At 42.9% G+C, this 13088-nt stretch overlaps 1 protein-coding gene across 1 annotated transcript in view; it reads right to left on the bottom strand.

The window, feature by feature from the left end:
* Nucleotides 1-589: 589 nt before the first annotated feature.
* Nucleotides 590-13088, bottom strand: part of ofcc1 (orofacial cleft 1 candidate 1) — a 34582-nt gene continuing 22083 nt past the window's right edge. The window contains exons 13-16 of the mRNA XM_029843152.1: nt 6346-6597; nt 4415-4667; nt 4039-4202; nt 590-758 (exon numbers count right to left, since the gene is read on the bottom strand). Of these exons, the coding sequence (XP_029699012.1) occupies nt 590-758; nt 4039-4202; nt 4415-4667; nt 6346-6597 (838 nt within the window). The remainder of the gene's footprint in view (nt 759-4038; nt 4203-4414; nt 4668-6345; nt 6598-13088) is intronic.

Genomic DNA, 13088 nt, shown 5'->3' with positions numbered 1-13088 from the left:
TCACATTTTCAATCACTATGCTAAGATTTTAAATCAGGTCTAGACTCTAATTCACTGCCCTTCCCGGTGTCATCGCTGGTACACCTTCACTGGCTTGTCAAACATGCCACAGCTTTTCCCCAGCATTAGTAATTTCATGGGGACATGTGTCTTTGCATAGCAGAATTCTGCAATCTCCACTGTGTATTACGAGAGTGTTTGCTGTGGTATTTGCAGCTATGGTGTGTGTGTTGATGATGCAGTGCTTCTTTATGTTTCCAAAATATCTTTGGAAATTGAAAGCCTGCAGCAAATTTTTATTTTGGTAATTACGCCTGTGTGTAAGTACCTTTGAGATTAATTTACTACCTTGTCAAATTTAATGCAATGATTAAAATGAACTTAGTTTTTACGTTCTGTTAGGTGTCATTACTTTACTTAAGCTACGGTTGGCATCACATGACACTCGCAGGCCAGCAGACTTCCCATCACAAATCTGGTGCACAGACAGTCTAACAGATATCTGATCTTTGAGCTATTTCATTGGTTAGAAAAACAACCTTTTGCTTAATTTCTATTTAAAGGTTTAAGAGCAGAGCATCATTTCCAGTCATCTTGCCTTGCGCCGCTCCCCGTTAAAGCCTCTCCATTGTTCTGCTTTCTTAACGATGTAGCTCAGTTCCTCAATGGACACTTCAAGGTCTTGAGGTGTGAAGTAAGTACCCTCTTTGGCTGTGAGCCGCTGAAAGACGTCCAGCATGCGGCCATCATTGTGGAATCTGGAAGGTGAGGCGTGAGACAGGAGAGTGAAAGTGTGAGGGAGCAGTAACTTGGGATGGTGCCAGTTTCTGCCCAATAAGGGTCTCATGAGCTCCTGTCAGGAGCAAACGAACAACAAGGAAAACAAACAAACAAACAAGCACCTAGCAACCAGGATCATATTCTCTCCTGTCATATGGGCTAGTTTCTCTTCAACAGGTCAAATTCCAATGATCCCGGCTTGCTGAAAGAACACATGAACCTTTTTTATTGATTACACAAAGCACGTTTGCAGTGTGAGTGTAATATATCAATTCTCACACAATGAAAGAGAAAAAAGAATCAAACAAATTGGCCTCCGAGTGGGAACGCTTTGTTAACGCAAGCTAACTGTAGCGCTGTCTGCGTATGCCTGTGCGGTTGTTTATCTGTTAATGTGTGGGAGTCCGATCCCGGGATCCTCTTCAGTGGTAAAGTCGAGCTTCAAAGATGGCAGATGCAACTGACGCGCTGTTTGCAGATGTGTCTGGAGAGACCAGCCTGAGTCACATGGAATCGTTTGGCACAGCAGAAGGGGTATTGATTCATACCTCCAGATGAGCTCACATCACCAAAGTGTTAGTTTTCTTTTGCCACACATGGGTGCACGCAGCCAAACCCTAAAAAAAGATCCACCGTGTCTGTAAACAAATGCTTTGGCTGGCCATCAAAACCAGGAGACCTTGTGCCCTTCCATGGAGATTGTAGCCTGTCAGAGGGTAATCAACTCTCAAATAAAACCAACATCAAGGAGAGCGGGAATTATACAAGAAGCTGGTAAAGAGCTTTGAACTCAGCATCATTCCCCATCGCTCCTGGGAGAAGGAATGTTTGTAGAATCTTGACCTCAGACACAAGAATAGCATGGATTCATTTTCACCCTACATTTGAATTGTGCTTCTCATTCATTTATGCGGTCTGTCTCTGGGAGGAATTAACCAGCTTTGAATCTTTTTGCTTTAAAACCGACTCGTTCCCGCACTGTCGGAAGTGCCCTGACTTATATCTGAGATGTGACCTTGATGATGAGGTTTTTCTCATTTTTTTCCCCCTCATTTTTTTCTTCTTTAGCGAAGAGGTCAGCTTAAGGACGTGTTGAAACTTATAGAAAATATCCATGGTGATCTCTCATAGCAACATTGTCAGCTAAAAGTGGAATGTAATCTGTTATTTGATCATATGTATAATCTCTGCAATCTTTTACAAAATGCTAAATAGCTGACCAAGCCATAGAGCTGATGGTTTTACCTAAGCACTTTGTATGCATTAGTATCTAGCTTATATTTGGTCAGACAACAATGGGCGAATTCATGATTGTGGATATTTATTATCTATCTATTTATGGATATCTGAAAACATGTTTTGATGAGTAGTTGTACAGGCAATGACATGGAGAGATATGGTCGTCATAGCTACCCAGTGTCTATTTCCACACTAGATAAGACTTTATGGAAAAAGGGACATGTTTGATTAGAATTATGTATTAAATCATGTGTGCACGTGAACTGCTGTGCAGTCGACGCCTTTCCATACACAACTTCATCACGAAAACTGAACCTCCGCCTGACCCTTGTGATTTTTGTGGGACTGCAATATCATCAACATCACGAATGTGTTTGGTTTTAAAGAGATGTAAAACACATTGCTGATGCATTTTCTTAAACCAGTGAATTAAAGCTGCCTAAAATGTAATTTAAAAAGGATAAGAGTCCATTCTATCTATACATATAGCCCGAGGGAATTTTTTAGAAATAGGTCACGCTCTATGTCAGAGCCCCTTCCTTACAGCCAATAGGAAACTGTAACCCATAAAATTATCAGCCTTGCTTCAGCCTCCTGGCCTACATTCAATACAAACCCGCGTGGCGCTTGAGTGGCAGAAGTCATTATTCCCTGCTGCTGTTTTAATATTGTCCATTTAGCCAGAGCCCGATAAGCGCACCACTTACTGAAATTAGATGGCACCCTTTCCTTGCCCGCCAATCTCAAACTGATTAATTCAATAAAGGTTTTCTTACATTTTCAGCCCTTAATGGAATTTGGTCTTGCATTAGGGTAGGACAAACACCTTGGCTGAATACTGTTACATTATGCAATAAGCCTACCCTTCTACTCTTTTGCTCCATGTTGCAAAAAAAAATAAATAAAGATTTGTCTATTGTTAAAAAGTGTAAAAGTCATCCTTTAAACTTGGAATTTGTAGGCAGCAGTGAGTGTTTTAGCCTGCTGGCAGTGTCAGTTACAATAATGTCTGAAGACAGACAAAATGCAAAGTTTGATTTAAAGACTGGTGGGGAACTGCTTTGGTTTGCTGTCAATGCTGAGAGTTGCATTCTGTAGTTTTGACTTTATAGAAATATATATATATATACTTTGGAAAATAAAAGGAGGCTCAATAGACATATCTTAAAATTGTTCCAGGTGCAAAACCATAACAACCCTTATATATGGATGACCTCAATCTGCAACACACACACACCATACACACACTCACACACACAAGTCTTTACACATACAGTATATCTGTGTGAAAGCTGCAGTGATAGCAACCATGAAAAACATTCAGCCTAATCGGATCATGTAAAGGGGGTTACGTGTTCATGCTATATCAAAACACATCAACTTTCCAACCAATTGCGAGGTATGGTTTATGGAAGAGAGGCAGCTGTGCGTACTGCCACATGTGTGTCTGAGTGGAGATGTGTGAGTTTGATGCATAACCACATAAGTAATTCCATGTCACTATAAAATGAAACTGGATTAACTCAGCAGTTGTTTCTATTTTCCGCCATTTTTTCTGTTTCTTTTTCTTTTTTTAAAAAACATTTTCTTCAGACAGATGAGGGAAAAAGATGATGGAACATGTCACAAAGCTGCAGGGATGGAAGGTTTGGGGTTATTTCTGAACAGATGCTGGAGTGTAGAAAGCTCATGTGAGCCACAATGTTTCAGAAAAGTGTCTTTAAGTTTGGTAAAATCTCGCCAGAGGCATAAAACGCCAATTTGAGTTGTGTTCTATTCTTTATGGCCTGTCTTGAGCACCAGGATGGTCAGATGTGAAACCCCAAATCAATATTAACTGTAACCAAAATCAGCTGTATTGCTTTTTCCTTCCTTCTGACAGAGTACAGTAGATCGAAACACTGACTTATGACGATATAAAATGTATTCGCTTGATAAATCCTTCTAAAGTTCTGAGGTTGTAACGCAAACAGTACAATCCCAATATACGGAATAGATGGGGTCATTTATATATCTCACCTTAGGATGTAAATGAAGAGGATGGTGCCAGAGAGCAGGAAAAGGACAGCATAGAGGAAAAGAGTGATCATCACTCCGGAGACGCCTGATTGGTCAATGCGGTAGAAGTGCCAGTAAAGCTTAGCTGCATCACCCACTGGTGTCTCAGGACTGTAGACAAGATGCTAAAGGGACACATGAGGCATACATTTGACTTAAATGCCTTCATTAGCTGTTTATATTACAACAAAAACAGACATTATTTCTGGCTTACTGCATCACTGTCAAATTCCACCCTATCACCAAAAACCACCTTTTTTGATTGAATCCACGGTCTCTTTGCCAAGATAAAGTGAACTCCTATTTAAAGAGTCCAAGTTATTTTTAAGTGACTTACCCCAAGGACGGCGTCCACTGCAAAGACTGCCAGGGGGTCGAGGACTGTCCACACTCCCTGAGCCATGATAAACTTTGACGTGAAGGAAGGAAGTGAGCCAAATATCTGTTGACAGCCCCATCTGATCAGAACCAGCAGGAACGTTACTGCGTTCAAGGTCAGGGGACCCACCATCACCATCGCCAGCTCCTCCCGGGTGTGAAGCAAAGAACTCTGATATACAATGTCCACAGTGTGTGCGTGAAACTGGAATCTGGTAGGAGAGGCAGCACAAATGGTGGATGAGTGTGAAGTGTGTGCCTGTGTCAATACGTATTGGTCCTCATCTGTGATTGAACTCAAGGACGGCTGCTTGTCCATCACATGTCATCAGAGTGATGACTTTAATGTGCGGGTAAATAGCAACTGATGTCTTAACAGCACAATCGGATATAATTTAAAAGTTAAGCCAAACCAAAGCGTCAAAAACACACCTGATGCCCTTCAAACGGAAATCTGAGAGCTCCTCCTGGATTCTGCTTTTGCCAGTTAGAGCGTTTACAACAAGCCTCATGAGTTTCTTAATCTTCCCATCAGTCAGGAGGAGGTAAAACCAGTGGCAGCAGAGGAGAAGTCCAGTGTTTCCTCATTAGTTTCCATTTGATTTGCTCCAAAAGCCAAGCATTCAGATCCTGTCCATTAATTTGACAGGGGAGCTTCATTGGTCTTATTTCTGAGGCAAATCTGCTCACACACAATTCCCCAAAAGTGTTTTTTTTTTTCAGTGTGAAGAATACCACATCAATGACCACTGTACTTATGGGGAGCTTGATGTTGTACGGTTAACACTCGACACGTGTTTTCCCTTTAGAAACTTCAGTTATGTGTCATTCGGTGGATAAGAGGAATATCTAATCAATCCTGGTGTCTACATCAGATCAGATGCAGTTTCTCTTGAAATGTTTTGGAATGTCCAAACTGCTTTTGGACAAGACAAACTCATCTGACTGAATGTGAATGGTCATTAAGTGCTAAGAAAAGGGGGAACATCCTATTCCGATTCAAATAAATCAATCCTGAACCAATGTTATATGTGTTGCATGTTTTGAGACTCTTTAAGGAAGTAACGCTGCATAAAAAGTAACAACAAACCAAGACAGGACACCCCATAAGTAAATAAACACCAGAGTGGCCTGTTGCCCGTGGTGATGATTATCGGTAAGAAGGGCAAAAAAAGATATAGAGGGAGGGGCCTGTCATCAGCCTGGCGCTCTGTGTCCCCCTCTTTCATTCTCTGTCTCTCTCCTTCTTTGCCTGCTTCTTGAAATGGGATCTTTGCTCGGAGGGAGCGAAGCTGAATCGGACATGCGGAAGTTGTCATCCAGTGTTGATGCCCTTGTTTTCTTTTCTTTTCTACTTCCCATGACCTCCCCGCCCTCTTCTTCTCTCTCTCTTCTTGCCTACTTTGATCAATTTTCAGTAATAATGTGCATACGCTCCTGCCGCTGCACTGAAACTGTGCGTGGATGCGTGTGTGGAGCCGCTTTATTCCATTCTGATGCAGTGAATTGGGATTGAACAGTGGTGTGGTCTCTTATTGCTCCCTGTTATTAATGTAGCATATCAAATCATAACAAAAAATCACATGTATAATGAAAAAGGCATTTCTCAACATGATGTGGGCGTATCCGGGGTGCCTGCATGTGTGTGTGTGTGTGGCTGTGTGAGAACATTTCTCAAGATACATGAAGGACTGTGAATGCTGTACCACCTTAATAACGGTTTACCACACTCACACTTCATGCATGTGTTTGTGCACATGTGCATGTTGCCTGTGAGTGCATGTTTGCCCAACAGTATACGTGTCTGCCCTCCACGTTGAAGGATTTAGCACCCTACGTGTGTGCATGTGTATCATGCATTTGTGGCAATATCAAAGGCAGCAAACTCACTTGTTGACAGGAACTGCTATGGCCTGGAGGTAGAGCCACTGGCTGCAGTAATGCAGGTAGAGCCTCACAAACCACATCAAAGCCAGCAGCGCTATAATGAGGCCGAGCTGCCGAACACAGCCACGCCAGTTCCCGCGCGGTCCTCGTTGCCGTAACAACGGCAGGCCCAGCTCAGAAGGCAGCATGCGGCGAGCCAAACGCATTCGCTCAAACAGGTGTAAGGCAGAGGAGCCACATCCAGGCGGTGTCGGTCTGTTTAGACGCAAAAGAAACAGAAATGCCGCTGGTATCATTTGCAATTTATTCGTACTTTTGGACAGTAAAGCAGGATCGTGACACTCCAATACGCCTCCACTTTTACTTCAGATTCATCATTTAGCTGCATATCAGGTGTAAATCAGTTAATACTTTGCTTCTGAATGCAACATTTTCCTGATGCGGTATTCAAATTGACACACATTCACACAAGCACTCTAATCTACTCTAACACACATTTTCACACAAACAGATCTGAATCCCTTCCAGCAGTGCTCAGCTTTCCTCCACACCTCTGTGCCGCCCTTTGTCAGGCCTGCTCAGCTATTCCCTTTCATATACAGGGCACAGATGGAACAGAAGAGAGGCAAGCTAAAGAAGCAGTGCAAAAGAAATGCTACTATATGCGGTTAGCAGGCCTGTATTGAAAAAGTAACACATAAGGCCACGAAAAAGCCTCTCCTTAATGAGTATGCATAGTTATACCTACAGACAAGCATTTATTAAAGCTTAACTTGTCTACACAATCAAATGCTGACGGCCCCCCATTAACTGGCATGCATTATATCCAGGCTAAAGTGGATGTGGTTAGTGCTATAGTTCAGATTACAGAGTGTGACTTAAGGCCTTTGCCTGTGGACATCCTTGAATTTCAGCACTGTGTCCCAGAGTACAGTTCGAATTCACTTTGTAGTGTGTGTCTAGGGAAAACGATGCACTGCCTAAAGCCGCAAAAACAGAAAAAAAAGGGAAACAAACCACAGAATCAGTAGTATTGCTCCCCCGACTCCAGATAATTAAGCTAGGCTCACATCAAAATTCAGGATTGTGTTGTTTCCTGCAGTGTATCAGTGACGAAGATGGTTTTTGTTTCTCACAAAAAAGGGGTTATTGTCGCATTTACATGAGATTAGAGGGCTCTCTGAAGCGTTAAAGCTCTATTTAAAGTCATCAGGTTTATTAGGGGATGTGCACAAGAGTGATGGACTAGCAAACAACACACAGGGGAGGAGACGGCAGTCATTGAAAAAACTGCTCAGTCAGCAGTCAGAGCTGATTAATATTCAAAGTGTGGCTGTAATAAACTGGAGAGAAGAGCAAAAACCAGTGAGTCATCTACAGGTCAGCTCTGCGAGAGATTTTGTATAGAAAATATACATTTCCTGTGTGAGGTCAGTGACATGTGCTGTACATACAAAGGAATCCATTACAGCTGGAACTGTAATGCTCATATTTATTACTCTTTGAAACTACTTTATTTATGAGGAAGTGACGCACGGAGTATATTCATGGACGCTGTTTAGTGTAGTGTTTTTGTTTCTTCCCTTGATCTTTAAAGGACCCATTTATAGTAACATGCACTCAAATGTGTGCAGTCTCACCGTCAAAGATGACAAGTTGTAAAGTAAAAAAAAATCTGTTTTTTTTTTTATGATATAGCCAAGAAAGTTTGCTTTCTCCGGGCCTGCAAAAGTGGAATTATACAAGAGACGAAAAAACTGTGTGTCACAGGCAAGATGTTCTCCTGTCAAGTGGCATTAAAGTAAAACGGTAAATCCAACCTGACGCTCGTCTTTCATATAATGAAGATATTGATGATGCATGAAAGAGGAATATTTTTAGACATGTTCTTGTGGCGGCCTCTTCCACAGAAGGCTGATAACATGATGTGAAATCTGTTATCGCCACTGAATTGATTTCATTATGGCACCTCCAATTACAAAAGTAGAATGTGGGCTTGGGAGAGGCAGGAGGGGTAGATGGGGGGGGTGGGGGTGATGTTGGGGAGGGGATTTGGGCCTTTTTATCTTGCAGGCACGCAGGATGTTTCATTGCAATATCACAGCATCTTCCCTGAATGGCTAATATCATGTGGCGTTGCAGCCCAGAGAAGAAAAGAACCATTTCAACAGGCATGTATTGCCACTTGATGCCATATTTTAATTGCAATTTGTATTATTCGGTGAAATCTGGGCCAGGAGCTGTCGGCTCATTTTCAGCTCATATGTTCGCTTTGAGTTCCAAAGTCACCAAAGCTCAAGGGCGCGCCCCCCCCGGAAACATGCCATTGTGTACCTAACCCTGGACATCACAGCATCTCTTCAGATCAGGTGGGAATGCGGTGAGTTTTCCCAGAATGGATCAGGTTAAGTAGACAGCATGAAAATACAGAGGGACAAAACAAAGTAATGGTTAATGAGGGGTGGGGGAGGTCCTGGGGGTGGCAAATAGGTTTTATATTTTAAGTAGGAGGTTTAGGATGAGAATGCTCCAGGGCTGAAGGTAACCCTCCAACAATGCTGCGATGGCTTAAAGACTCCAGTCTGAGGCCACTCAATGCTGTCATTTTAAGGATTAAGTTATTTTCTGTCCCTTCTTCATATTTGGGCCACAGGCATCCTTCATAACTGCACTAAAAACAGGGATCTCTCCCCAAATAAAGGCCGACTGGTGGAAAAGTGTGTGAAAACAGATAGATCAGAGTGGCAGATACCATTATTGTTTGGTGAGTGCTGTGGTGATTATGGGATGGTGATTATATTGGGTGTCAAGAAGCAGAAATGAAGATATCACATCTTTGTTTGCATAGCTGGGATTTGATCCAGTTTTCCAAGAAGTCCTGAAAGACACTGAGAATTCATGATGTGTTGGGAATGGCCCTCATATAAAGGGACCTGTAAGTACGGCTGTTGAGCTGTTGAGTCATCTTTGATATCATCTTTAACGAACTCACACTTGCATTGATGAGAACCCAGCAAACCCAAACATTGCCGTTCCTGTTTTATCAGCATCAATTATCATTTCTCTACCACGGAAAAGTAGACAAAAATAGAACTTTGGCAGCAGAATGATGCCAAAGAAGGGACAGGGAGCTAACTTATTATTACTGCTGCTATTACTACTATTAATTATATTATTACTTATTTTTATAGGACATTCTTTCCTTCTCTGTCTTTCTCACTTTCTAACACACAGGCACACAAGTCGCAAACAGCAACACAACACACACACACACACACACACACACACTCACACACACACATACGTAGGGGTCCACTTTGTTAGGACAGATTCAGAACCTGAAATAATCCAATATGGGATTCAATGAGAAACTTAAATAGAGATATAGTTTTAGTAGTAGATTGGAATATATAACAAGCACAACAAAGTGCTTTGGTAATTACTATCATCCTATAGTCTTCTTATTTTAATCAGTTATCCATTATCAAAAGAACCTGTGTGCTGTTGAAATCAAATCACATTAAAAACATGGCTCATAATCTCGCTGGCAAAGAAGGTGTGAAGGAAAAGATGATCAGAAGTAATTTGTTGAGCCTCCACAGAGACACTGGAGAGCTTCTCTGACTGGAGCTTGTCCTTCATGGGTGTGGCCCTTCCACAGAGGACGTGACTAAGCGAGAGGGGATTAAAACCGTCAGCTCTGGGTGCAGCTGTATACCTTTTAATGCACATTCCTTTAGGCTCTGCATTAAAGACAAATCATTAAACAAAAGGCCTCAGCAGTGTGGAACAGGTTGTTTCGTTCTCTATTGGGGTAGGAAGGAATGACTGAATCTTCTGTTCATTGATGCACACTCCCTTATTATTGCATCAACAACTGTCTGCAGAAGAGCTATGTATTTATCTATTTGTTAAAGGTGTGCAGCAAGGGTTGTTACATGGACCTGGACAGGTCCTCCAGAAGATTAATTCAGGATACAAATGGATTTGACCTTGGCTCCTGACTTGTGGACAATATAAGCATAACGATGCAGCTGGAAGGAGACGGAGGAAAGAGCCTGAAATGAAGTCAGACGGAGCCGCAGCAAAGAGAAAATACTTCTAATAACGGATGAGGGGAGTGTGTGACATGAGCCATGACACAGGGACACACATCCGTCCCTCTGTCCACCATCCATCCATCCATCCATCCATCCATCCATCCATCCATCCATCCATCCATCCATCCATCCATCTTATACAGCTTGATTTTCCCTCAACAGAATCATAAGTTACACATATATGTATATACATCTGTGTGTGTGTGTGTGTGTGTGTGCCAGTGCTGCTGATTCCTAAATCTTGCAATTGACTTGCAATTGGTATTATTTGCAGCCTGTCAGTTGTGATATTCCAGCCACCTCAGTGATGTTTGACTACAAGCTCATATTTATTTGCACAGAACTCTGCACATTAGCGTGTGTTTGTACTGCAGTCCATTAGCTTACATGCATGTACATGTAAAAATTCCTTTAGTACTCTCAGGGAGACGTTTGTTTTCTTCTGCCATCAATTCCACATCTTTGCATCAGTGTGGGGAGCAAGTGATTACAGAATGAAAGAGGGGAGAGGAAGTGAGGAAGTGTCACCTCTGGCACACACAAATTCTCAGGCACAAATCAAAGTCAATCACTCATACACTCCCACATATAGTTCCTGTCACAATCCCCCCCTCACCGACTCCCTCTTTCCCCTTCTTACGTGTCTGTGGGAAACATTCATTTGAGGCAGACCACCAATGGGACTACAGTCGGCTCTGACTGACACCCACATCACTGCACATTAACCAATCACACAGCAACATTGGCCTGTCGGGGAGCTGACAGCTGTGATTTCCATAAAGGAAGCAACGTGTTGATTGTGTGTGTGTGTGTGTGTGTGTGTGTGTGTCTGTGTGTGTGTGTGTGCGCCTGAGAGATCCAGAGTGACCCGGGGCACGTCTGGCCACAGAAAACCCAACATATGCATTCGGGCCAAGGTAGCCAGGGGCCTCTATTTCACACACCCATGCGTGCACTTGCACATGGACACACACACAGAGACAAATTCTTGCCCCCTCAATGCAGAATAGAGCTCTGGAAAGCACCCGAGACCCAGGGGTGAACAAGACTGCCATCTCCGCCCACCTCTACTACCAGCATTACATCAGAATTTATTGACCCCTGTGCTGAGTTGAGGTTTGGAGCCGCAACAGGCGGAAGATTGACAGCCTGAAACTAAGTGTTATTTCAGGTGTTTTTCTCTTGTGCCTGGGACCAAAGACCTGAAGCCTGTTCTCCAGCAGAGGCTCCCACCTCCCACATGGAAGTCAAGAATGTCTTATGATCTTGTGTAATTAGCACTCCAAACAAAAGCACATGAACGACTCTTCACTGCTGATCAGGACACTGGAGTGTGTGGCTGTACACACTGGAACAGATGGTGGGAGCAGAAAGATGGAGACACGCAGGGAGTGAATGCTCTGATAAGCTCAGTTGGGGGAAATGGGCGGAGAGGATTGTTGGTCCCCAACGAGGCGAGCTAACTGGGAGAAATTAGGTCAGTGTGTTCACGCCGACTCCACAACAAGAACAGACAGCGCACTTGTGTGCATGTTTTTGCTGGTGCACGTACAGTGTCAGGCTGCACTGCGGTGGTAACAGAGTGCAGGTCTGTTTGGCCTGTTTGCGTGTGTGCTTGGCCTGGTTTAATACAGGTGACAATTGTCATTAGGAACTCTTTTCATAACAAAATTTGATGAATCAAAATAATAAGCTTTATCTACTCGGACACCCCGTCCCTTAAATTTGCTCTTTTCATCAATCAAATAATTGAAACAGAAAGCTGGGATGTAAATATTCATAACATCAGATCAAGTAACAAAATAGTTCAGAAAATGATAATAACAAAGAAAAAAAACCCCATAAAAGTTGAGTGACGTTTTATCCCCAGACGTCTGGCGTCTTTAGGAATAAAAGCTTTGGGGATGTTGGAGTCCCTTCTAGAGTCACTGGTTCTCTGGAGGACGCGGACGCTCTTCTCTTCTAGCTCCCACCCAGTTCTGTCTTCTCTGGCTCCCTTTCCGTCTCCTGATCAGGACAAGTCACACATACTATAATTGATATGAGATTTGGGGGGTATATTTCAATGTAATTAGAATCTTGATAATTGGACTAATTAGATCTAATTGCTATGTGAGGATGACTTTGATTAAAACAGGTTTCTCTGCTCAAAAAGGGAAAAAAAAACATTTTGGGTGACAGTGTTGAGACAAGATGCAAAATCGGTCAATTGACGAAGTTCTGAGCTCGCCAAAGCAACAAGAGGTGGGCCATACATCTAACCATACATCACTAATGCAGCGAAATAAATGGTGCCATAGTCCTGGAGTTTCCGGTGTCGTGTTTTGGTTCTCTCTCCCTGTTCTCCCTTCCTTTGGTCCCCCCTCATTAGAGTCACCTGGGCAGGGGACTGGGGGGAGCAGCTGGACCAACTGCAGCCAGTCTCTCTTGAAAAGGCCACCGTTGTTTCCCTCATGTGCCAGCCAAGGCGTTACGGGCTGTGCCAGCAGTAGAACCAGTAGTGTCTCCAACCCCCCCCCCAACAGAATTTGCACTCATCTCACACTTTTTCAGCCCTTTTCAGTGCTTTTTGCATCACCTTTTTGTACTTTGCAGTTTTGTGTTTTTTTATTTTATTTAACTTGCTGATCAACTCACTTTTATTGA

This window comes from Takifugu rubripes, chromosome 10 (genome assembly GCF_901000725.2).
Source record: "Takifugu rubripes chromosome 10, fTakRub1.2, whole genome shotgun sequence".
Classification (NCBI taxonomy): Eukaryota; Metazoa; Chordata; class Actinopteri; order Tetraodontiformes; family Tetraodontidae; genus Takifugu; species Takifugu rubripes.
This window is presented reverse-complemented; position numbering and strand designations above follow the sequence as displayed.